Raw genomic sequence first — 24,236 nt, 5'->3', positions numbered from 1 at the left:
TGGCATTCACTTTTTTGACATGGTGTGTGTATGGGGGGGAAGGGGGCATGTTGTGTATGGTGGTGTTTCTGGGCGGTTCGGTGATGAAGTGCTGCCTCCGTGAGGGGAAAATACAAGCCATGCTTTTTTCATTAAGGTCTTCCTGGGGGCTTGCTTGCTTTTTTACTTCACACCATAGACTACTCATAGCCGCTACCATCATCCCACCCTGCTAGCTTTTCTCCGGGTCGTCATGGCAACAGAAGGCAAGCAGCTGCCACATTAACATAAACGGAAGAAACACATAATTGGCCTTTGTGGTGATTGTGATGTGTTTTATTTGAATATTTTATGTTTTTGCAAAGCAAGCCACGAGACTCAAAATCCGAGTTGTGAAGTATAATTTCCCCCCGCTTCAATTGATTTGAACTGCATAACTGTGTGGTTTAGATGTTTATCCACAGTATTCCTAGCACATCGAGCAGTGGCGAGCGTCTGTAAACCGCCAAACCGCAAGAAGACTCGTCGGGCTGGTGCAACGCGCAGGTATGAAGTGTCGGACGAGTGTTGCTGATTCTTCTTTGATTTGTATCACGCATGACGCCACGGGTGCAAATATGCGGCCTGCTGACATCCATCACGCCTGTCAGCCAATGGGGAGGTCAAGAACCTGCTGGAGCTACAAGGATGTCCACTTCTATGCTTTTCTCTGACTACCGGTAATGATGATGACATTCCTTAAACGCTACAAATTTTTTTAAACGCGCCATTAATGGCCACCCCTTACTTGGAAAGCCTGTACTGGGGGAATTCCAGTTGCAATGCAGCAGACACGTCAAAGTCAAAATTTTGCAGTAATAAATTAAATAATAATGCATATATTTGTGGGGACTGGGGTCAAGTTGTATTTACAATTTTAAAAATGTGCAGATTTTCACAAGTTACTTCATGTTAAAGATTAGGTAGCTCTTAATATGAAAAGAAAATGCAGTGAGTTGTTACCAATGTCTTGCAAATGCAATTATGCCATCTAGTGGCATAAAATGACCAACACAAATCAATCTCACACTTTTTTTTTTTTTACAGCACAGTACATCAATGTTATGAATTATTATGAAATACTGTATCAATGACTAAAAGATGCAGCCACATTTCTATTAAATTAACATTTTTTCCACTAAGAATATGAAAACTTATTATATAAAAAAAAAAGAAAAAAAAGTGTTTTAATCAGTTGCATGCACTGGCATTGTGCTATTTTCAAACCAATAATTAAAAGTGTATATATTTTAAAAATGACATGCTTGTGATGCAATCTTTATTTTTTAGGTAACCCCCCCCCCCCAAATAAAATGTATATACCGGTAGATTTTTTTTATTTAATTAAAAATAAATTTAGAGAAATAAAAATATTTTTGAAAGGCGCCTGTTTTCATCAAAAAACTAATTGTATAAATGTATAAACAAAGTATATAACTAAATGATGTTAAAAATAGTAAATGGTCTGCTTTCCATATAGTGCTTTATAAACTCAATTAAAAATAGTAAAAAATATATAAAGATGTGCAAGATGACATTGTCATTATTCATTAAAGTAAAGACAAATGTTATAGCATAAAAGCGGCCATTGCGAGACTTCAAACAAACGTGTTCTCAGGGAAATGGTCACTGAGCTGTGACAGAGACTGGAAGAGTCACAGAAAGGCATGCAAGTGAACTTCTTAAAGTGAAATTGTGAGTAGTGCACATCTTTCAAAATGTTAGGCCAGGCCTGACTGACATATTCCACATGCAGAAACGTACACACGCGGCGGAGCAGGTCCGACTGGTCTGACCAGAGGCGGCTGCCAGGCGGGCAGGAGGTGGGGGCGTGCCCCTCCCGTGAAGGCGATGCTGTGTCACAGTGAGAAAACAAGACATAACAGCAAGGCTTGGAATGAAAGAGGAAGGCCAGCACAGCCCGGTTTTACAACTTCAGGTGCACCCATGGAACTGCTGCTGATGTGAGACTTCCTCCACAGGTGTGTTTTGATGTTTTTTTATTTATTTATATATTTGTTTGCAGTGGTAGGAAGTACGTACAAATCCGATTTTTCAGGTATCTTTATTTTGCGTATTTACGCATGTGTGTACCAGCTTCTGACATTGATATTCTCCTTTTAATTTAAAAAAAGAAATAAGAAATAAATAATAATAATAATACATAAATAAAATGACAGCATGTTTTTTCAGTTAGCATGAGCTAATTTAGCATTTTTGTTACCTCACCTCACAAGGTTAGCAAAGCTTTGGAAACATGCTTTAGTAGCTTGTGCAATGTTTGTTTGTTTTTTTCAGTTTCCTTCTTAGTTCAATCACTTTTACGAAGTAGTAACAAAGGGAAACTCTTGTGCACAGACTGCAGAAATGTTATGATGTCGTTTATTTATTTAGTTATCAAAACAGATATTGTGTATAATTGATGATAAAAAGTTGAATCAGTACTTCTACTTTTATCTGTCCATTTTTATACAAGTCATTGTACTTCTACTTAAGTACAGAGTGTGGAAATTGCTACCACTCCTGCTTTTGTTTTATGCTTTCTTTTTTTCCGCTGAGCACTTTTGCCCTTCTGATCTATTTTAACGACAAAGAGTTTTACAGCTTTGGGCCTTGTGAATACATGTTGGACGGACATCTTGTACACAGAGGTCAGAATGAGCACACTAACTGGAAAAAAACTGTAAACTTGTTGACTTCCAAGATGTTATCTTTTCCTTTATAGGAAGTGAATTAATTTGGGCTGTATAATAAAACCAAATGACCTACATGTCACGTTTATAGTGAGCAAAATAATCATGGTGATCCGTATGATCACAATTCGCTAGTGGGAGTGGCTCAAATCCATGAGGTATGCTCGTTTAATGAGAGACAAAACACCAATGCACAAAATGTTAGGGAATTAATCAAAGTAAAAGACAAATTAATGCCAAATATTAGACAAAAATTTACAAATATTTGACGAAAAATACACAATGTGCAAAAATATACGATTGTTAGAAAATCATACAAAAATATACAGGAAAATACACAAATATGATACAAACTAAATAATGTAAGACAAAAATACACAAATCTTATCAAAACAAAACATTAAACAAAATCATACAAAACGGTAGCTGAAAGATACACAAAAATATTAGGCAAAATTATTATAAAAGATTTTAAAAAATATTCGATATATTTGAATGTACAATTAGTAGACGCAAAAAAATGCTGACCAAAAGTTTAGGATCAGGAAAGATAAACATTAGATGAAAAAAGTAAAAATATATAGACGCCTCCGGCCATGTTGCGTAACATGCATCACACCTTTTCCACAGTTCCTTGTTCTAAATACTGTACTAGTGATAATAAAAATTTTAAGCAAAATGATCCTTCCTCAAAGTTATCACAATTTGTCTTGAACCGTTTTGTTCATGGGAAAACTCAAATCAGGTCACTTGGATCACAAGGTGCTACTTACTTTCTGAGTCATCTATCAATCTCTGAACATCACTTTCTGGGTTGTTGGCCCAGTAAAAATGAAGTTAGCCCACTCTTGTTCTCTGTGACTGAATTAAAATGCCTTCTTTGCCATCACTGGTGCCCAACAACAAGTTTTGTTTGAATGTAAGGCATTTAAATATACAGAATGTGGTTTGGTTGAACTCATGTTAAAGTTGAAAACGTTGAGTGGATGTAGAGCAAATTCAGGTTTAGGCTGTAATCTGAAGCACTTCCACCGCAGGCATGCACGCTGACGTCTGTGTAGTAAAGCACGAAAAACAAATAGAACTTACAAGCTAACTGAAGAATCAACATCAATGCTGAAACAATGTCGGGTGTCATTCGGCTGCTGCTCGTTTCCTGCTTTGCCAGTTGTTGGCAGTCGACGGGTTATGTTGTGGTCTAAGAAAGGCTTGACTGGAAAACGGCAAAGTGGGGACACATTTAATACGAAAATATTTGATGCAAAGTACACAAATATTAGACAACAAATACAAAAAAAGATTAGAAAAATATTTGGTAAAAAAATACAAAATAGTCGACAAAATTAAAGTAATGCAAAAATTATTGTATACACAATATATGCATTTTGTTTAAAAAAACAAACAAAAAAATCTACGATTATACGGAGAAAATTTTTTAAATCCAAAATTATTAGACAGTGTTTGTGGAAGTGATACAAAAATATTAGGAGATAATACAAAAGTAAAATCCCCGAACCAAAACTATTAGATATAAAATGCACAAATGTCACAACTGAAAGTTTTTGGGGGAAAAAAAATTGAATATTAGACAGAATTTTAGAATAGAATGCAACAATTCTAGCCCCCCAAAAAATATTAAAATGGAAACTAATATAGGAAACACTTACTATTAAAAAAATTACAAAAATATTGGGTCAAAAATATTCGACATAAATGTTAGAAAATGTTTTCCCCCAAAAATAATACGAAAAAAATATTTGGGGAAAAATATGTAAAAAATTATATGAACTTATTGGAAAATAAAGAATAATTATTAGACCAAAAGAGGCAAACTATCCATCCATTACCAAAATATAGTTTACAGTACAAAAATCATGCAACAATATTAGTCCCAAGATATTAGATAGAAATTTAGAAAATACTACACACAATTGTATTTGATTTTTTTTTTTTTTAGAAACCAATCTTTTTTTTAACCTAAAACACAAAAAAAATGTTGAATTAAAAAAAGAAAGATATAAAAATATTAGGCTCAAAATATTAATTAATTTTAATAATTTAAAAATATCAGAAAACAAAACACCTTACATCAAATATAAGAAAATAAAATTAGAATATTAAGCCCAACTTTTAGACAAAAAATTGAAAATAACACAAAACCACCATAATCAAAATTAAACCAAGAATATGAGACCAATAACAAAACACAAAAATATAAGCAAAAAAATAATTTCCTGCTTTGCCAGTTGTTGTAAGTCAACAGGTTGTGTTGTTGTCCGCAGAAACCCTTGACTGGCAACCACAGACGGCCGACATGAGCGACGAGCGGGAGAGGCGGCGGCCTCGTCGTAGCCACAGCCACGACGCCCGGACGCCCCGTAACGTCAAGCCCCGCATGGACCACCGTCGCCCGCAAAATGTCAGGAGGTCCAGGAGCACCGACTCCGAGAGGGGGCGGCGACGAGAGCGCCGCTCGGGAGAGCCCAACCAGCACCGGCACCAGCACCAACGCCAACGCGGCAGGAGCGCCGACACGGGCGAGCGCCCCCGTCCGCCCGCGGAGAGCGACGATGAGGAGCTCGAGTGCGCCATCTGCTTCTGCTCCTACGACAACACCTTCAAGACGCCCAAACTGCTAGTTTGCGGTCACACCTTCTGCCTGGAGTGCCTGGCGCGCATCAACGTGAGCGCGCCCGAGCTCAAGACGCTGTCGTGCCCTGTGTGCCGCGAGCTCACCGACATCCCGCACGGCCAGGACCTGCCCCGCCTGGGCAACAACCAGGACATCATTGGCAGGCTGCCGCCCGAGATGCGCCGCGCCAAGTCCATCCGCTTCAAACGCAGCAAAGGCAAGCTCCTCCTCAAGAACCCGACGTCCAACAGCCCCGTCAACCTTGGCGTCCTCACCCTGCCGCAGAAGAACCACGAGGCCCAGGCGGCGCCCGTCGACGCTGTGCGCCTGGACGCCATGGAGGGCGGCGTGGTGCCCGCCACTGTGCTGGACGTGGGGCGCCCGCCAAACAGGGTGCGCGGGCGCATCCGCCGCTTTTTTCGCTCGGACCGCTGCTACTATATCACGGTGGCCAGCGTCATCACCATCACGGTGGTGCTCTTGCTGGTGGGCATCCTGGCCTTTGTTATCGTACCCAACGTGACCACCAGTTCGAGGCCCCCGCCCGGGAACCAGACGGCGCGTCCGCCACCTCCACGGAACGCGTTCACGACAGGACCATGAGCCGTGACGAGGGTTGCAAAATTTCAGGAATTTTCATGGGAATTCATGGGAGTAATGAAGGAAGCTAAATATAATTGTGGTCAGTTAGACATAGGCTGATTAGTCACGTTTTTTTTTTTAAACACTAAAACTTTCCATTATGAGCTTTTTTTGTCGTTGTTCAGTGTTTTAGTACGTTTTTGCACAACTTGCAGTTTGACAGGGAGTTAAATGGCAAAATTCACAAGGTGTTTTGTTTTGTTTTTAATTCTCAACATTCACTTATATGTCTTTCTGGATGTTGCAGTCTTTATTTTTTATTTTTTGGGGGTAGTACAAGCAAGCTTTAGATGTGCTTGAGTGGAGTGAGGGGGGGAAATGCATGGGCTGCTTATGACAACAAAAAAAGGTTTATCATTTTTGCTTGAATATACTTTTCCATTAAATTACCAATTTAATTCCCATGGAAATTTACCGCAATTTTCTACCCCTGTTTAAACCCTAACTGGGACTTTTTTAAACTAAGAACTACTGCTTCACGCGTTTGGCAAGGTGAAGAAATGAAGCCAAACGAGGATGGTAGCATTTTTTCTAATGAAGCAAGCGCAGACTTCAAATTGCACGCACAGTGGAGTGAAAACTGTGAACGCCAAAGATGTGGGAGTGCATTATGACCAACTATAAAGTATTGTTTATGGACGAGCTAATTGTGCATAGCAACATGTACATGTGTGATTTTATTGTAAATACTCGGTATTTGTAAATATTCAATCATAGCTGCCCATATGAATGACTTTTTGCAGGGATACTTTGAAGATCCACCAGAAATCCGTGATATAGAGAAGCCACAACAACTTTTTTTTTTAATATAGGTTTATGCCTTCTATGCTTTTAAAAACATGTAAACTTATTAAAATACTTAAACTTATGAAAATACTTAAAGATTCATTAACGACTCTTCTCACTCTTGCTGTCAAAAAATCGTATAACATCACTTTGACGAAATGAAGACTCGCTTGCACAGTCCTCCAAATAAAAGGTAAAGTTGTTTTTTGTCTTTGTCAGTATTTACGCACCAAATTTTTTATTTAACAGTCATTTATGAAATTCTGGTAGCTTAATGCTAACATAATGCAAAATGTGATGGGCTAGCGGGAATTGGCACGCATGTTACGGTATGAAGCTTAAAAAAAAAAAGTGTTGAAACACACACGGAGCAGCAATTCAGACTTGCCTGTATACTACACAAAGCCGTTTAAAAAAACAAAACAACATTGCTTTAAAAAAAAATTGTGATATAGCCAGTTTGAAGTAATACAAATGAACCAAAAACAAAGATACAGAAATATAAGACTAAAAATAAAAGAAAATATTTCACCAAAAAATCCTAAGTTAAAATATATGATCACACAATTGGGGAAAAAAATGATTAGCAAATACAACATTAAGTGTTGGTTTTCAAAGAAAAGGGCATTTCTCGTCCCCTAATCAAGATTCAGGTTTAGCATGCTAATCAGCTAGCCACGGAGCTAGTACCTTTCTAGCACAAGTGCTCATTTTAGCCAGTTTTTATCTTTTTTAGCCAAAGCTAAGCAAACAAATATGTAAATGACAAAGAACATTTACTTATGTATAAGCCAATGAATGTAATGTACAAACCCGTGATTATAATGTATATAATATTTTTCACTAAAAGAATGACAAAAAGCTCATGTGGAACTTTTGCGGAATGCGTTGTGTGTTATCCGCACACTGCTGTACTTTACTTCCTTTTTGAAAGCCGGCTCATATGCACATCATTTTCTTGGTGTTCTTCTTGAGACATTGTGAGCTTGCCCTCCAGTCTTGTAAACACACGACAAGCCACAAGACTGAGTTTCAAGTCAGTTTCCCTTCTGTTCCCTCGCAGGCAGCCAAACCAGTCCAGCACTTAGTGAGTGACGCCTTTATCTCGATTTGTCAGCTTTTGTCGTCGACGGACAGAGGTGCACAACAACAAAACAGAACTTGAAAATAATAGGAAGTAAATCTTCATTGTAAATTTGCAATTTTATTGTAGACAGAGATTAGCGGAAACTCAAATTAGATGGGTCTTGTGTTTGGTTTGGAACAGTGGGAAAGTACAGTATGTCATCTTGTACTCTGTTAGTACAGTAGTGACTTCAGATACAATTGACCCGTGTACTGTATAATCTGCATGTCTTTATGATACTGCCTCCAGGTGGGCAAGTTGCGCATTCCAGAATGAGCAGCACAATGTCCATGGAATTGAAGCAAAAGTGCTAGTGTTTTCTAACTACAAACGGTTCTACTTTGTTCAAGGCAAGCCACCAGAGCCAGAATCCAATTCTGTCATTTACAGATCAAATCCAGGAGTTTTATCTTGCTACCCTACCAGCATAGTTGCTGAAGTCATATTTGAAAGCAACAAATTCAACCAAACAAGAAGAGTCCGGTTGCCTTGATTCTAACTTTGCGGATTACCTAAAAAAAAAAAATCTCTCTCTATATTTTTTTAAAAAGACACATTGGTATTTTTTAAGTGACATTTGGTTCAAAATGACTGAATTAATTTATTACTGTATGTATTGATTACATTTTAAATTGATATTAATCAATTCAATTTTGGATTTAATATTCTAATTGTAATATTTTGAATGTTTCAGTATATATTTTTAAATTACAGTATTTAAAAATATATATTTTGTAGCATAAAATTACATTATTACTGTGCATGTTTTGATTACATGAATTTATATTTATCAGTTGCTTTTTTTTTTTAAGCAAGTTTATATTTTCAACTCAAATGTATTTTTAAGTGGTCATTAATTTTGAATGATGATTAATTTGAGTCTTTTAGTCTGTCTTCCACTTGGGAATTATAGTTACTATATTTATCGTCTACGTATTAAAATGACACCCTCACCCGGGTCACCCCTCCCGGACATAGGCAACAAATAGGTCAGTCTTCCCAAGAAGACCCCCCCTCCACTCGGCCTCTTCCCCTCCTCCACTGTCCCGGTAACCACCACCGGGGGACAGAGGTTGAACGAGTCAGCCGCTCTTGCGGACGCCGCCGACCGCCATGGCTTCGACTCCCTCCGCCTCGGCTCTCACTTCCGTGCTCCGATGCCGCGGCACACTGTGGACCAGGAATCCGCCCAGCAAGCGGAGCTCCCCCTCGGCGTACGGCCCCGCGCTAGCCGGCGGACCTCGGCGCGACTCGCTCAGCCGCGGAGAGAGCTTTTTGCCGGCGTATGGACTGTCGGTGCGGTACGATTCACCACAGCGGGGGGGCGACGGGGCCCACCGTTCGAGGGATCCGCTGAGAGGCGTCCCGGAGGCGGACGCTCACCCAGCGGCGCCCAGCGGCCTAGAAGTGAGCACCAGGCGGCCCGGAGGAGCTCGTCAACCCGCCGCTGGCGTTGTCGTCGTCACCCGGCTGCTCCGATCGTGTCAAATGAAAGTGTTGGTACGGGACGCGTGTGAGCACCAGTATGGTGTTTTGGGAGTGTGCCGTGACGGTGGAGAAGCGACGCCGACTTTCGCGGAGGCCAGATGGGCAACTTTGAGGAGCACCTGCCGCTCTCTTCAACTTCTGCTGACCCACATTGTGTTACGGAGGTTGGCCATACTCTGTGGATGCGGCAGGGGGCGCCATCGCAAGGTGACGCACGACAAAATTCTGAAAATAGTGTACTGTACTATACAAAAATATTAGACTGATACATTCCAAAGCAAGACCAAAATATTGATACAAAATATATATATTTGAACAATAATACAAAACATTACACTGAAAACGAATTAGAATTAACATTATTATTACAAAAAATAAAATACATCAACAATACTAAAATATTAGACTATGAATACTAAAATATAAAACCGATATATAAAAAAAAACAATGATTTTAAAAATACACTTTATTACAAAATAATGCAAAACAGACCAAAAAATGGAAAAATACAGTAATATTACAATATGGTGGAAAAGATTTGAATTAAAAAATACAAAAATAAACAAAAAAGGAGAAAATTACAATATCATGAAATAGCATTGAATTATTTAAAAATATATATTAGCAAAAAAAATGTTAAATTACTAAAATATAAGAACAAAAATAGTTCAATATTAAACAAATAATATAGATATATATTTTCAAAGATGGAAACAATTAACAAATATTAGAACATATTTAAGTAGTAGACAAAAATATTGGTATATATACTACCAGAAAAACATTTAACAAATTTTTTTAAGAACAATTAGAAAACAATGCAAAATATTTGACCAAAAAAAGTAATTAGACCAAAAATACAAAAACATTGGGAAAATAATATAGAAGAATTACAGGAACAATGTTGAATTAAAAATACAAACATTTTAGTCCACCCACAATTATTAAATGGAAAAAGACATTATCAAAAAAAAAGATTTTAATATTTGCGTGAAATCTATATCCACTCATATTTACTTTTTCTGTTGATGTGTTTTCTGTCAGATTAAAAGAGATGATTCCGGACAGAAGATCCCCAAAATCGGACCCGACTGACAGTCCAAGGCCTTGAACTTGAAACACCGTGACCCCTGTCTTATTTATTGACTTTTGTGTGTGTGGAATTTTACAGTAAACAACCTCAACATGAGGTCCACCTCCAGAACATTTTGGTTATCTTCTGTCCACGAGTGTTACACGTGGTGGTGCGGGTGTTCCGAAAGTTGCGTCCTGCGCGTGTTTTTTGCACATTTGGACTTCAAACTATTGACCAAAAAACCAAAAAACTTTGTGAGCACTTTTCCGTCGGCGAACAGAAAGAAATACTTGCAACGAGAGGTAAAAAAAAACCCACACACATAGAAAATGTATTTGTCATTGACGATGATGATGTTGCCACTGATGATGATGTGTGCAGGTGACAAAAATAAGTGTCTTTAATTGCTAAACCTGAACCTTTAAAATATTTTTTACGATTAAGCAACTCAGAACTAGAGTAGACTAACTAATTTTTTTTGAGAATTGAGTTAGCCCACTCTAGTTCTTAGTGCACACTAAAAATCGCTGGGTTGATGTAACAGGATGGGCGAGTGCCGATACTTATTTTAAGGTATAAATTATTGTGGATCTGCTGATACCAGCCACCGATACTTACGGCTTTGTTCACATTTTGTCAAGTTAAATGACATTTTATATATCAAAAGTACTAGGTATCAGCCTGGAAGAAAAGTGTTATCAAACACCCCTAGTTATGTTTACCCAAGATTGGGTTAATTATTTTGGACGGCTTTTGTCGTCAATGGCAGTGAATGAGTTTTAACTGCAGCTATACTGACAACCTGGTAACCAATTTCTTGGTAGCTCTAACTCATCACTATGTGTATTTTTTTTTTTTTTTTTTTACCCCTTGTTGGATCAAAATGTTGACCCAACGTGCCGGGTCAAATCCTCAACACAATGCGTTAACAGTGGCTCGGTTAATTGTGTTGCAAATGATGATGTTGGCCTCTCAGAGCGTACAAGCTGCCCTGTCTTATGTAAGTAAGCCTCAACCGTATAAAAGTAGTTGTCACCTGGAATGAATTTGATGCCTGGCAACATGGAGAATGTTTAGCACTTGGACATTACCCAGTACAATGTGATGTTCTAGTGCACCTTAAGGTAATTTCTGCTCAGTTTTTTTAGTAGCTAGTGTGGCATTAACAGTATTAAAAGTTACACATGAAGATGCAATGAATGCTAAATGTGCCTTTCATGTACCAAAAAAGAGGATGCAGGTGTGCTGAAATGAGAGTCTCGCCATCACAGCGTACATGAGATCGCTGGCGTTGGCTGTAGTAGCTGAAGTTTGAATGTGACAGTTTGTCTGTTGGCGAAAAACACACGTATACGAAAGGATTGGTTCGATTCTCCAGTCTCATTTAGGCGTCTATCCCGCCTCCCGTCCCGGATGCATTCCTCGCCGAGGGAACGCCGAAGCTACTCGTGGTTGTAGCGTTGTAAACAAATGATGGGAAAATGTTCCACAATTTTTACCTCTAATATGGATATTATATTTTGACTTGGTACTCTGCAATAAATAAAAAACCCTGGCCACGACAGTATACAAAAATACAGCTAATTTCCTTTTTTATTTTTTTTAGTCTTTCAAAACTGGTGGTACCACTGAAACCGACTGGCCCTTATTTATTAGAAAAGCAGCATTGAGAAGGACCCAAAGAAAATAGAAAGAAAAATAGACACTCACAGATTTAAAGTATTTCTGCTGGGCTTTTTTAGTAACGTAATAATGTATAGTATAGCCTACAGTTTGCTACAGCAGTAACAAAAATAAATGAATAAAATAGTAATTTAATAATTTTACACTTGCAACTTCTAAATTTGGCAACGCTAACATAAAGGCCTATTATGGATTCATGATTATGTAAGTTCTGTTTGTAAGTGCTGTTTGCATCACCGTCAAAGTCAAATGAATGGACAACAGTTTGGATAATTGATTAATCATTTACAGCCGTTGTAACTTTGAAAAAAAATGGACTTTTACAAAGTCCTGCTTTAAATTTGAAGAACAATAAAACATTTATAATCAATTTGTTGAACAAAACTAATAGTCAGTTTGACCTATTACATAATGTACAATTACTGCAGTCATAGTATGAATAACCTGCAATTAAGATGTAGTTGAACCTGACGCCCAGCTGACCACTCCACATTTTTCCGTACCCAAGAAGTAGCTCCGTTTCTAATGAGTAGATCACTCCCTCTTAATGTTCGCTTATTCGGTTTTGTTTATTCATTAAACATTAAAACATAAACAACAATAATTGGTTAATGGACAGTAATCTGTAAAAATGTTTATTACTCGATTAATCAATTTGAAAAATATCTGATAGTAACAGCGTTACTTTTGTCTAATCGTTATCTTTATATTAAATGTTGCGTTCCCATCAGTATAAAATGACAAGGCTATCGGATACCAGGGTTCCTCCTGTTATGATGATGATCATGATGTGTCCCATTTATGGACAAGGAACCATTTACAGTCATGTTGAACATGATCTTCTACTGGGAAAAAAACACTCAAAATGTTACAACGGCAAACTTTGTTCATTCTATGAAAAAAAAATTGGTGTATCGGTTTTTCGGCACTCATTTTCGAGGCGGAAGCATTGCGCAATATCTGAAGTTGAAAAGGGAGGCGTGGCGGGACTTTCGGACTACTTGCCAAGGAGGAAGTTGTCTCGTATCAGCTCGTCTCCCTCCGCCTCTCAGTCAAATTGTCGGAGCGTTCAAGTTTGCGAACAAGTCGAACTTTGAAATCCAGGGGCCAACAAGTTGTTTCCGCTGCCGGGTAAAGTCGTTCGAGGGCGGCGTTTCGACGTCTCCACTCGACGTTCTTCAAAAAAGAAGCGGCCGGCTGGTCACAATGGGCAAAAAAAAAGGAATAGACAGCGATGTTTTCCGGGTAAGGGAAACCGGGAAGCAGTTTTGTCGTGTCTTTAACAAATCCGAATTTCAGCTGCTTTTATGGGTGAAAAGGAGTACTTGTTTCGCATGCGGCGGCCACTGGTGGAGTTAACATATCAAGATCGTGGGACGTGTAAAAACGCAGGCCGACATCTAGTGGAACTGAACGAAAGTTTTCTGCCTTTCACTGTAAATCGCTGTCTTGACAGTTCAACAAAATTGTAGCATTTTGTAGTTAATACAAAAAAACTAAACAAACACAAAAGGTAAGAATTAAGACGTCAAAAAGAGTCTTGTGATTTGGGTATGTTCTAATTGAGAATATAGAACTCGCCCCAAAATGAAAATATAATTCTTCTAAAAATGTGATTGTTCTATCCTCTTTGCAGCCTTTTTGTGTGTCTATGGTTTGATCTGGGTGGGCCATGCGCTGCCACCGAGGTTCTTTGATCCTGTGCGGCGCCTTGCTGTTCCTCACCTGGAACGCCGTGTTGGTTCTGCTCCTGCGGCCCAGGCTTCCAGATCAGGAGGGGAAGCAAGGGCCCATAGACTACGACAATAACATGGTGAGCGAAGTGCTGCGTGTGGCCGAAATGTTGGAGAAGGAGCTGGAGATCCAGAACAAAATCCTGATGCAGATTCAACACTTCAAGCCTCCGCGGGTGGCCTGGCAGAAGAAGAAACTGAAGCCAGTGTCGCCTCTCATCCCCGTCATCCCTGTCCTGGTGCTGGCCTGCAACCGTGTGACAGTGCGGCGCTGCTTGGACAAGCTCATCCAATACCGTCCCTCGGCCGAGCGCTTCCCCGTCATCGTGAGCCAAGACTGCGGCCACGCCGACACGGCCAACGTCATCCGCTCGTATGGAAGCGCTGTCACGCATATGAAGCAGCCTGATTTGGCCGACGTGCAGGTGCCTCCGGAGCACAAAAGGTTTCAGGGCTACTACAAGATCTCCAGACATTACCGCTGGGCTCTCAAGCAAGTCTTCAACAATTACTCCGCCGCCATCATCGTGGAAGATGACCTAGAGGTATTTATCAAAGTATTTATTCTGTAAGATTGAGAATTTAGTCTAAAAGAAATATATTTTTCATTCTCAAAATTACAGCTTTTTCTTGAATATACAATTAACAAAAAGATGTACAATGTCTTCAAAAATAATTAATAGATGAGTTGACCATATCTGCCCATATTTAAGATTTAAGATGACTTTGCTCAAATATTTAACTTTGTTTCTTGAAAAGAAAAGCTCAGAGAATTGCTCTCTGGAAGAAATAGTACTTTTAATTTTACTCCAAAACATAAAACATTTTCAATTGGGGAAAAAAAACAACTTAATGTTTTCTCTTTAAAAACAGATGTATTATTGTAAAATTGGAATTTTTATTTATTTTTTTAAATCCTGAAAAAAATTATTTCAGAAATGTGACCACAGTAAAAAGGGGAGGGACTGAAACTGCACACATATTATCTGTGAATAACTGTTTGTAATTGCCTATAGATTAAATTATCTATCAATCACCCATCCGCCAATCCATCAGATGCCACAAAATGGCATCCAAGCACCAAAAAGAAGATCCTAAATGAGATTATAAAGATATCAATTATGAAGAGATTATAAAGCATCGACACCATGCACCTAGAATGTACACAATCATGAACCCATGTTACATAAATGACAGTATTCCAGTTCGATTATATCTTAGCCATGATTGGCACAAACTGGCACAAACCATCAGTCATGGCTGCACTAGCACTTTACACAAGGTTAGAGAATACAGGTGAAGCCAATAGCAAATAAAAGGATTGGTTGCAAAACTGTTTTAAAGAAAAAAAATACTTAAATTAAATTAAAAAAATTCCAACAAAAGTTTGATATTCAGCCTGTTTTCTTCACCTAAGTAACACTCTGTTCTCCTCCTTCAGGTGGCGCCAGACTTCTTTGAATACTTCAGTGCCACGTTGCCATTGCTCCAGTCGGACCCGAGCCTGTGGTGCGTGTCTGCCTGGAACGATAACGGCCGGGAAGGCTTCGTGGACCCGGCGGGCTCTCGCCTACTCTACCGCACTGACTTCTTCCCAGGCCTGGGCTGGATGCTGCTCCGGGAGCTGTGGGAGGAGCTGGAGCCCAAGTGGCCCGCCTCCTTCTGGGACGACTGGATGCGCAAACCGGAGCAGCGGCGCGGACGCGCTTGCATCCGGCCCGAGATCTCGCGCACGCTGACGTTCGGCCAGCAGGGTGTGAGCCTGGGCCAGTTCTACGACAAGTACCTGCGATACATTAAACTCAACTCGGACTTTGTGCCTTTCACCCAGCTGGATCTGACTTATTTGAAGGAGGACGTGTACAAGCACAGCTTCCAGAAGGTTTACGCCGCCCCCACGGTCACTTTTGAGGACGTCCAGCAGGGGGCGCTGGAGGGTGTCGGACCTTTCCGCCTCCAGTACTCGAGTAAGGAAAGCTTCAAAGTGTTTGCCAAAAACCTGGGTATCATGGACGATTTCAAGTCTGGCGTGCCGAGGACCGGCTACAGAGGCGTGGTCGCAATCTTCTTCAGAGGACGCAGGATCTACATAGCTCCGCCTCCGGGATGGACCCAGTACGATCCCACTTGGAACTGATTGCTGCTGTAACGGTGCCAAAAAAGAAATAAAAGCTTGTAAGATTTTAAAATATTTTTCTCAAATATTTTCCTAGAAAAAAGGATAATAAAATAAATATCTTTATTGCCTTTATCTGAGACCATAAACTACAAATAAATGTATTTTCAAGTGAATAATGGAGGATAGGTTAAGAAAAACTTAATTTGTAGTGTTTTTTTTTTTTTACTGTTTAGTTCATGTTTGCCAACTTTTTTTTTTTGCCAATTCATGGTTGACATTAGGAAAAAAATAATCACATGGCACATCACCCCCCCCCCCAAAAAAAATGGCACACAGGTTTCTCAACTTTATTTATAGCGCACTTTAAAAAGCAAATGTAGCTGTCCCAAAATGCTGTACATAAGATTGAACATAACATAAAACACAATAAATAAAATAAACAAAACTTTATTTTTGAGGTTAAATTCTTCCTCATTTGGCTGATACTGTGTGAATCTGTTAGTAGATGAATTATTATTGATGTTTTCACTACTCTGTATGAGGGGGCTTAGATAGTTCAACAAAGACATAATTTGTTTTAAATAAATCATTTTTGGGCTTAAGTGTAAATTCCTGTCTCACACTGGTTGGGAATCACTTGTCTAGTCACTGGTCTTGCCCTTATGGCTTCAAGTCAATTTAACTCAGGTAATCTTGTTCTAAAATGTTGCCTTTGCTCTGCTGCAATTTGGTTAGTGTTTGTATACATTTTCAGACAACGCCATTTTAAATGGTTTAATTTGCAAACCTCTCATGGGCTTATTTATGTCTGGTACGACTATGAAGACTTTCTACGGTGTTGGTGATTATTATTTTTCTTCCTGATGTTAATTTGGTGGTTCTGCTATGACAATCTCAATTTTGCTGATGTCCATATTCAGTATTCCATGTTACCAGAACAGTTCTGTGTTGGGCATTTTGTAATAAAGAAAACAAAAACTCGAGTACTTCGTTTTGGTTTTTGAATGATAATGAATGAATGAATGAATGAATGAATGAAGCATTTTTTCCTGATTAGTATTTGGCTTCATGATCTACGGAAGACGTGGTGGCCGAAATTAGTGATTCGCCGGCTGGTATAACTGATGATTGCTTCTCTTTACTGTCTTGACCATGTAGGGGCTGGCGAAAATTAATGGAACAAGTCATATACAAATATATTTAGGGGGTAATTTTCATTGAAATAAACACTACGTATCGCTACTTTGGTGTGTCTACGGATGCGGCGTTGGCCCATACTTATTCTTTTCTAAACACTACTTCTGTTTCACTTCATTCTCAGGGTGCTGTGGAGAATGAAACTACTACATTCGGGTATTTAAAAAAAAAAAGAGGAACAGATAGGAAAAGATATACAAATACATGACGACATAATTTAGATAGTACGCTTCTGTCGTTTACTTCCGTGTTGTTACGGAAGCCATGTCAGCCCAAACTTGACCTGTTTTCAATACTACAGCTCTGATGCACCTTCATTCGCTCCACTTTAGTGACGATGTAACACACCGCTACCGCCTGCTAGCTCGTTAGCTACCTCGAACAAACTCAACAATGAAGCGCTTTAGGGAAAACAGACATAACGGGCACAGTGAACGACCTCGTAATGCCGGAACGCCGTGTCATTTGCGCCACAAAGAAGGGCAAGAACTTGTTAGTGACGTTCCAGTCCTACTTCTAGCGCGTCAGTGTGAGGGCTAGCTTAGCTCCAGTTGCTAAGTGACTCAGTGTGATTTGATATGGCAGGTCGCGAGCCAGCTAGCATCCACCACAACTCGACGCATTTGCTCATTTACACACACTTTACCACAATAAACCAATTGAAAGTGTATCCGGCGTATGACTAACAGTTACTGCGTCAGCCCTTTTGGCATTTACTATAGAAAACGCCTAGCCTGGCATGGAGCCAGGCGACTTGCGGGAGAGCCCCGCCGGTTCCGGAGAGTCCGACGCCGGGGACTGGAGGGAGGTTCGGCCCGGCGGGGAGGACGAGGGAAAAGCCTCCCCAAGTGAGCCGGCGGCTACCGCCACCGATATGTCACCGAGGGACACCTGCTGCCATGACGTCGGCGGTGGTAAAGCGACTAAAGTGGGCGAGCAGCTCCACAGCCCCTACGACGACGAATTGGATCCTCGAATACAGGTACACACAACACGGACCACCTTTGTACTTTTTGTTTAAGTACACAAAGTTAATGTTTTGCCGTAACCGGCAACTCTCCTCTTAGCACTATTTTGCCGTGAATCGCGCGAGTGTAGGTACTCGTATCTGTACTTCTACCCAAGAGTTTTTCATACCTCAACCGTTTGTAGTACACTTACATAACTTTCCTATACACATATTCCTTATTTGCAATGATAATGCTCAGTTTTGAGGACAAATACCAAATTTGTCATGGTAGACTTTTTATTACCTTTCTGGTTAAATTAAAAATAAAAATAAATAAAACCCTCTTAGAATATGATCAATTATTGCCATAATACAACTATTTATCTGGAAAGAATACGATTTTATTGTAACATTTTGACTTATTTTTCCCAAATATACAGCTTATTTTTTTCCAAAGAATCACTATTTTTTTCTAGAAAAGAATAAAACATATTAACAAAAAAAAAATTCCCTTAAAAGAATCTGAAGAAATAAGACTAGATGGATAGAATAGATCACATCTTTTGTCAGCTCGCATCTTTTTTTTCTCAAAGTTAGAAAACTTTGTTCTTTTGAAAATCTACAAAAAAAATTATTTTTCATCTCCCAGAATAGAAATACTACATTATCCAGAAATAAATACAGATAAATTAATAAATATAGTAATAAAAATAATACCTTGTTTCCTAAAAAGATAAGACTTTTCTTGAAAAAAATACTAATACACTCATGTAAGATATTTTTGTCAAAATTATATACAACTTTGCCTTAAAAACATGACTCGCAATCTTACAACTGTCAATTTTTTTTTCAAGATAATGACTTATTTTTTTAAAAAAATGTATGGCTTCAGGCTTGACAGAAAATCTTCATATTATTGTTATTGTCCCCCCCCTCAGGAGGAGTTGGAGCACCTAAACGAAGCCAGCGCAGAAATAAACAGGCTGGAGCTGGAATTAGATGTAAGTTGACAACAATGTTTGAGTCTTTAGTTCCTTTTTTTGAATTAAATTTCCATGCAATCCTGCTGCTAAAACACCCGCTCCATCTTCCCAGACGGCGCTAATCAATATGCTCATTCCATTTATTGCAGCAGTGAAACCGGAGAGCTTTGCGTTGGATGCTAATAGTTTGGACATGCTGGAGTGCTTCCCGTCGCACTCCAGTGCAAAATCCAATCATGGGCTCCACTTCAGAAGAATCTAATCTTCTGTGTCTGATGCTTCTTCTGCCATCCAGGATGCCCGGTCGGGATACCGCAAGATTCTCACAGAGTCTGCTCGCAAGCTCAACGCTCACAGCTCCCAACTGGGCGGCTGCATCGAGAAGGCCAGGCCCTACTACGAGGCCCGGCGGCTGGCCAAGGAGGTTGGCACAAGAAAAAAAATCACGTTTTCTCATTTTTTTATTGTTAGGAGTTGCCTATCAGGCTGAAACCTCAAAAGTCACAATTTGTTAAATAAAAAAATCTGCACAAAATCTATACTATTAGTCAGTCTGCGTGTGTATTTGTTGTTTAACGGCTCAGACGTGTGTTCTGTTGTCACTGAAATTAAAAGCGCTGTTGTCTACTCAGCTAAGATGCAGGTCAAAATTTTTTTGGGGATGATCAAACTAAGACTCTAAATAACATGTAACTACCACAGTGTTTACTTAAATTATGCCATCCAAAAGTATCACATCTACAAGCATTGCGAATTGGCCAATTGGAATAAGTCATGTTTGATCATGTGGATGTGGTGGTCCCCGTGTGTCGGCCGGGTATAACAATATTTGTGCGGCGGTCCCTGTGCAGGCTCAGCAGGAGACCCAGAAGGCGGCACTGAGCTACGAGCGCGCCGTTTCCATGCACACGGCGGCCAGGGAGATGGTGTACGTGGCCGAGCAGGGCCTCATGGCGGACGGAAAGAACACCCTGGACCCAACCTGGCAGGAGATGCTCAACCACGCAACCTCCAAGGTGACAGCGCACACAAGTTGCTAGGAGAATTTTGTGTGCCTTTCTGATGGCCTCGTGTGTGTGTGTGTGTGCGTGTGTGTGTGTGTGTGTGTGTTGCAGGTGAACGAGGCTGAGGAGGAGCGTCTCCGCAGCGAGCGCGAGCACATGCGTGTCACTCACGCCTGTCAAGAGGCTGAGGCTCGTGTGCAGACACTTCAGAAGTCACTGAGGAGAGCCATCCTTAAGTCGAAGCCTTACTTTGAGCTCAAGGCACATTTCAACCACATCCTCGAGGTGAATCAGACTTTTGCTCTAAGGAGCTCGCCAGGGTTCCCGGAGATTGATCAGTGAATCTAAAAACTTTATTGGCATTAGAATATCTTTAAGCAATCTTTCAAAAGTCTTCAAAAAACATCCATTTATTTTGTGTTTGTCATAAGTATGTTTATCCTGTTTATGTGTGTGTGTGTCCCAGGAGCACAAGACCAAAGTAGTCCAGCTGGAGCAGCACGTGTCCAAAGTGAAGGCTCGCTACTCCATCGCTCTGAGGAACCTGGAGCAGATCAGCGAGCAAATCCACGCTCAGAGGGGCCGCGACACTCCCGTGCCCGGCGGGCGCAGCCCACCCGTGGGGGCCGAGTCGGACGCCTACAAGGAGGGCAGAGCCTGCGGGGGCGCCGGCCCGGACCCGGACAAGGAGCGCGAGCGGGCCGGCTCGGACTCTCTGTCCGTCTTCAGCCTGCAGACCATCGCCTCGGACCTGGAGAAGTACGACTCGGTGGAGCACCTGGGCGACCTTAGCGACGCCGGCAGCGTGACGGGCGAGGAGAGCGAACGGGACCAGAACCGGGCGGTAGAGCGGCGGGACAAGCTGGGCCACGTTAGCGCCCGCCAGCGCCAACAGGAGTTCTCAAAGCAGCACCACCGCAGCTTCAGCTTGTAGTACAACTTCTAGAAGTAAAACTACAAACATGGCTGCCGACGGGTAAATGAGCCCACTTGTGTTCAGTGAGGCTGTGTTGGGAAACACTCCCTAGCCACTGCATAGTGAGGTGGCCATTTTGCTATATTGTCCACTACATAAAAGTCCCTATAGTGATTGTGGAGTATTAGTATTTGCAATCATTCACTCCTTCCTGCTTCAAAATCACTCCTATTTAGGGATTTCTAATGAACCCCTTTCAGGTGGAAAGGACAGGCGTCAGTTAGCACTGTAAGCTCGTTCGAATCTATGATACATGTTCTACCTAGTTTTCATTCACTCCTGGTGGGTAACCTGCCAGTAATCCTTTAGCATTTTACTACCTGCTACATTAACTCTTGAGGGAAAAGTGCTAGTTGGCATCATAAGCTAGTTTCAATGTGGACATGCACTCCTCTAAGGGAACCCATTAGCATTGCACGTTAGTTATAATAATGCTTGGTTTAGCATGAAGGAAGGCGGGATTAATAGTTGTTGATGTGTAATGCAGTGAGATGTGTGTCGTGCACCCCCACCCACCTCAAACCTCCCATTTTCATATTTTGCGTATCGACATCCCTTGATGCTGCACATGTTTAAAATGTTGCTGCTGTTTTGTTTTTTATCCCGGCTGAGATGTGAGCACTGATGGTGTTAAACACGCTACATGACGATGCTCGTGATTTTTTTTCCTTCAACGAAATGCCCCGAGGTCGGTATTTCCATTTTGTTTACAGAAACGACCTTGGCTGTCGGGTATTTGAATTTGATGAGTCAACGTTGTAGTCTATTGTATAAAAAAAGTCCTATCTAGTGAAAAGGGCATTGGAAATGGTGGCGACTGGGTTCGGAATTATTATTTCAATTCTTACTACCTCGTCGCTAGATAGTTCCTCTACAAATGCTTATCTAGGTCCTCTCTATGTATATATATATATATATATGTGTGTATATATATATATATATATATATATGTGTGTATATATATATATATGAAAAAATGCTATATAAGTGAGATGGGAATGAGTGAATTAATCTAAACGCACAGCTTTTTTTATTTTATTTTTTATAAACTACCTTGCCGCACAACAATTAGACGTTTGAACACTAGCATAGCTATGTATTTTTTAACGCGCATGTACAGAAGATCACATTTGTGCATTTTTGTCAACCGGGAAAACGTAACCATTCTGCAGGTGAATGATTCGTAAACAAAATTAAAGCAACACCAAGGAGCTTTCAGTTTTCGTTGATTATGGCGGCACCATATGGACAAAAGTGGTAGTGTTTTAGAAAGACCACATTTCTCATGAGGACCAGCGCACAGCGTCGTCTTTGTGCTCACACCGATGACAGATTTTTTTAATCAGGTAGCCTCTTTTTTTCTTTTCTTTTTTTTTTTTGTCTCCACAGACAAAACTTTTTGCTTGTTTTGCAGCTTCTGCCTCAACAGACGCAATCACACGTATATGTTCAAATCAACTTCGGGGTTTGTAACTGATTGGGAAAGGTCAAAGTGATGGCTGTCATAAAGCAGTCCAAATCACATTTGCAGTTTTTTGTGGGGCAGGATTCCAGTTCCTTTGATTCCAGTTCCTGTGATTTTTTAAATTGATGTGAAAATTCAAATTAATACTCAGTCAAAATTCTTGAATTTCTGATACGAAGATGTAAGAACAAAGCTTGACTAAGGTAAACAACTAATGGCTTGTGGAAGAACTTAGAATTTGGCATTTGAATCCAACATTTGAAGGAACATCATACCGTACTCAGAAATGAGTGATCATGAATTTTGACATTAAATTAAATAGAATTGCAAAAATTCAGGAACGTGTAAAAGATCTCAACTTTTGATGTTTTAGTCAAAGATGGAAAATTTTAATTCTGTAATAGAATCTCCCATTTTTTTTAACCCGTCTCTGATTCTTGATACTCAGTTCTGTAAGAATTTTCCAAATCCAGAATAATTTGTAGACTAAAGCATGAATATTACAAGAATTGATTCAAAACATTTTGACAAATTTGTGGTATGATTTTAACACGTCAGAATTTTATAAATTCTAATTATGTTTTTAGATTTTGGCGAAAGTAATGTAATGATTGACTTTTGACATCGAGTCAAAGATGTCAAAATTGGAATTGTCAAATTGTTCGTCTCTAAATATTTCCAGTAGGATAAGCCCAAGACAATTGTTTTGTCTCAAAATTGTTTACTTTAAATTCAGAATAAAAATCGAAATTCTTTGGAATCCTCCATTATTATTATTTTAATCCTTTGGTCCATCCATGATGTTCATACCCAACTAAAACAAGGCATTTTAAATTTAATTTTTTTTTTTTAACATGCTCTTTTATGTCTTTTTTTTTTTGTGTGTGTGGTTTGTACATGTAATAATTATGTATATAATGAACAAAAATGGGTAAATATTGATGGACATTTGACTCTTGTGAGTTATACAGAAAATCCTCACCTTAATCCCTCTACTAACCTTCACCAAGGACTTCATCAACATCAAATTACATGACAAAAATAAAGTTGTGCATATTGACATGTACGTGCAGGTTGCTGTCGGATGGGTGGGGGGGGGGGGGTGAAGGAATGGCAAAGCGCGTGGAGGAGGAAGAAACTCTTCCTGTCTGGCTGCAACTAGCCATTTATAGAAATATGAGCGCAAAGCCCGGAATAGAAAGAAAATGATGCAAAAGCCTTGAACAGAAGAAAGGGATGGAAATGACCAATAGATGAAAAAGATGTGAGTAGGTTAAAGAAGAGGAGTTAAAAGAATAGGATGAATATAAAGAAAAGCCCCGAATACACAAAAGCAAAAAGGGTTGGAAAAGAGACCAATGAAATAGTGTGGAATTATAAATTAAAAAAAATACAGGCAGGAATGAGTGAAAGATGAAATGATGGAAAAGGTTGAAAGAGTCACGAATTGAACAGGAAAACCGATGACATGAGTACAATTAATATTTAGTAATGCAATATTATGTAATTTTGACCTTGACACAAATTTGTATCAAAATTTTTAAAACAAACTTTAAAAAAAAAGATTAATGCATACTGGACTTAAACGTTAAACGGAACTTTTGTGATTTGTGAATATTAGCGACACTAATGTTGTGGTTACAATACAGTACAGTAATCCATGCAT

The 24,236-nt window shown here is 39.7% G+C and overlaps 4 protein-coding genes across 8 annotated transcripts; all 4 read left to right on the top strand.

The window, feature by feature from the left end:
• Nucleotides 1-1,355: 1,355 nt before the first annotated feature.
• Nucleotides 1,356-6,974, top strand: rnf183 (ring finger protein 183). The gene is made up of 2 exons (XM_086079215.1): nt 1,356-2,000; nt 4,994-6,974. Exon 2 carries the CDS (start codon nt 5,026-5,028, stop codon nt 5,944-5,946), a length of 921 nt encoding a protein of 306 aa, XP_085935341.1. The 5' UTR covers nt 1,356-2,000; nt 4,994-5,025; the 3' UTR covers nt 5,947-6,974.
• A 1,919-nt stretch (nt 6,975-8,893) lies between these two features.
• On the top strand, nt 8,894-10,578 carry LOC147172441 (uncharacterized). Its single transcript, XM_086079165.1, has 2 exons — nt 8,894-9,592; nt 10,431-10,578. Exons 1-2 carry the CDS (start codon nt 9,011-9,013, stop codon nt 10,479-10,481), a joined length of 633 nt encoding a protein of 210 aa, XP_085935291.1. The 5' UTR covers nt 8,894-9,010; the 3' UTR covers nt 10,482-10,578.
• A 35-nt stretch (nt 10,579-10,613) lies between these two features.
• Nucleotides 10,614-16,979, top strand: mgat1a (alpha-1,3-mannosyl-glycoprotein 2-beta-N-acetylglucosaminyltransferase a). 5 transcript variants are annotated; one of them, XM_086079164.1, is made up of 4 exons: nt 10,614-10,763; nt 13,781-13,957; nt 14,045-14,422; nt 15,319-16,979. In XM_086079164.1, the coding sequence occupies exons 2-4, from the start codon at nt 13,817-13,819 to the stop codon at nt 16,012-16,014; spliced, it is 1,215 nt and encodes a 404-aa protein (XP_085935290.1). In that variant the 5' UTR covers nt 10,614-10,763; nt 13,781-13,816; the 3' UTR covers nt 16,015-16,979. The 5 variants fall into 5 exon arrangements, with proteins under 5 accessions (XP_085935290.1, XP_085935286.1, XP_085935287.1 ...); XM_086079160.1 differs by having other exon boundaries at nt 13,781-14,422; XM_086079161.1 differs by lacking the exon at nt 10,614-10,763 and adding an exon at nt 13,144-13,389 and having other exon boundaries at nt 13,781-14,422.
• A 494-nt stretch (nt 16,980-17,473) lies between these two features.
• sh3bp5la (SH3-binding domain protein 5-like, a) lies at nt 17,474-23,630 on the top strand. The gene is made up of 6 exons (XM_086079384.1): nt 17,474-18,175; nt 19,081-19,143; nt 19,421-19,549; nt 19,977-20,141; nt 20,241-20,414; nt 20,596-23,630. Exons 1-6 carry the CDS (start codon nt 17,933-17,935, stop codon nt 21,061-21,063), a joined length of 1,242 nt encoding a protein of 413 aa, XP_085935510.1. The 5' UTR covers nt 17,474-17,932; the 3' UTR covers nt 21,064-23,630.
• Nucleotides 23,631-24,236: the final 606 nt, after the last annotated feature.

This window comes from Leptonotus elevatus, chromosome 6 (assembly GCF_054856555.1).
Source record: "Leptonotus elevatus isolate MCC_2025b chromosome 6, RoL_Lele_1.0, whole genome shotgun sequence".
Lineage (NCBI taxonomy): Eukaryota > Metazoa > Chordata > Actinopteri > Syngnathiformes > Syngnathidae > Leptonotus > Leptonotus elevatus.
This window is presented reverse-complemented; position numbering and strand designations above follow the sequence as displayed.

Coding starts and splice junctions, on each gene's coding strand:
- rnf183 (XM_086079215.1), top strand. CDS start 5,026: ATGAGCGACGAGCGGGAGAGGCGGCGGCCTCGTCGTAGCCACAGCCAC.
- LOC147172441 (XM_086079165.1), top strand. CDS start 9,011: ATGGCTTCGACTCCCTCCGCCTCGGCTCTCACTTCCGTGCTCCGATGC. Junction 9,593..10,430: donor GCAGGGGGCGCCATCGCAAG/GTGACGCACGAC, acceptor GTTTTCTGTCAG/ATTAAAAGAGATGATTCCGG.
- mgat1a (XM_086079160.1), top strand. CDS start 13,817: ATGCGCTGCCACCGAGGTTCTTTGATCCTGTGCGGCGCCTTGCTGTTC. Junction 14,423..15,318: donor TCGTGGAAGATGACCTAGAG/GTATTTATCAAA, acceptor CTCCTCCTTCAG/GTGGCGCCAGACTTCTTTGA.
- sh3bp5la (XM_086079384.1), top strand. CDS start 17,933: ATGGAGCCAGGCGACTTGCGGGAGAGCCCCGCCGGTTCCGGAGAGTCC. Junction 19,550..19,976: donor CCCGGCGGCTGGCCAAGGAG/GTTGGCACAAGA, acceptor GTCCCTGTGCAG/GCTCAGCAGGAGACCCAGAA. Junction 20,142..20,240: donor TCAACCACGCAACCTCCAAG/GTGACAGCGCAC, acceptor TGTGTGTTGCAG/GTGAACGAGGCTGAGGAGGA.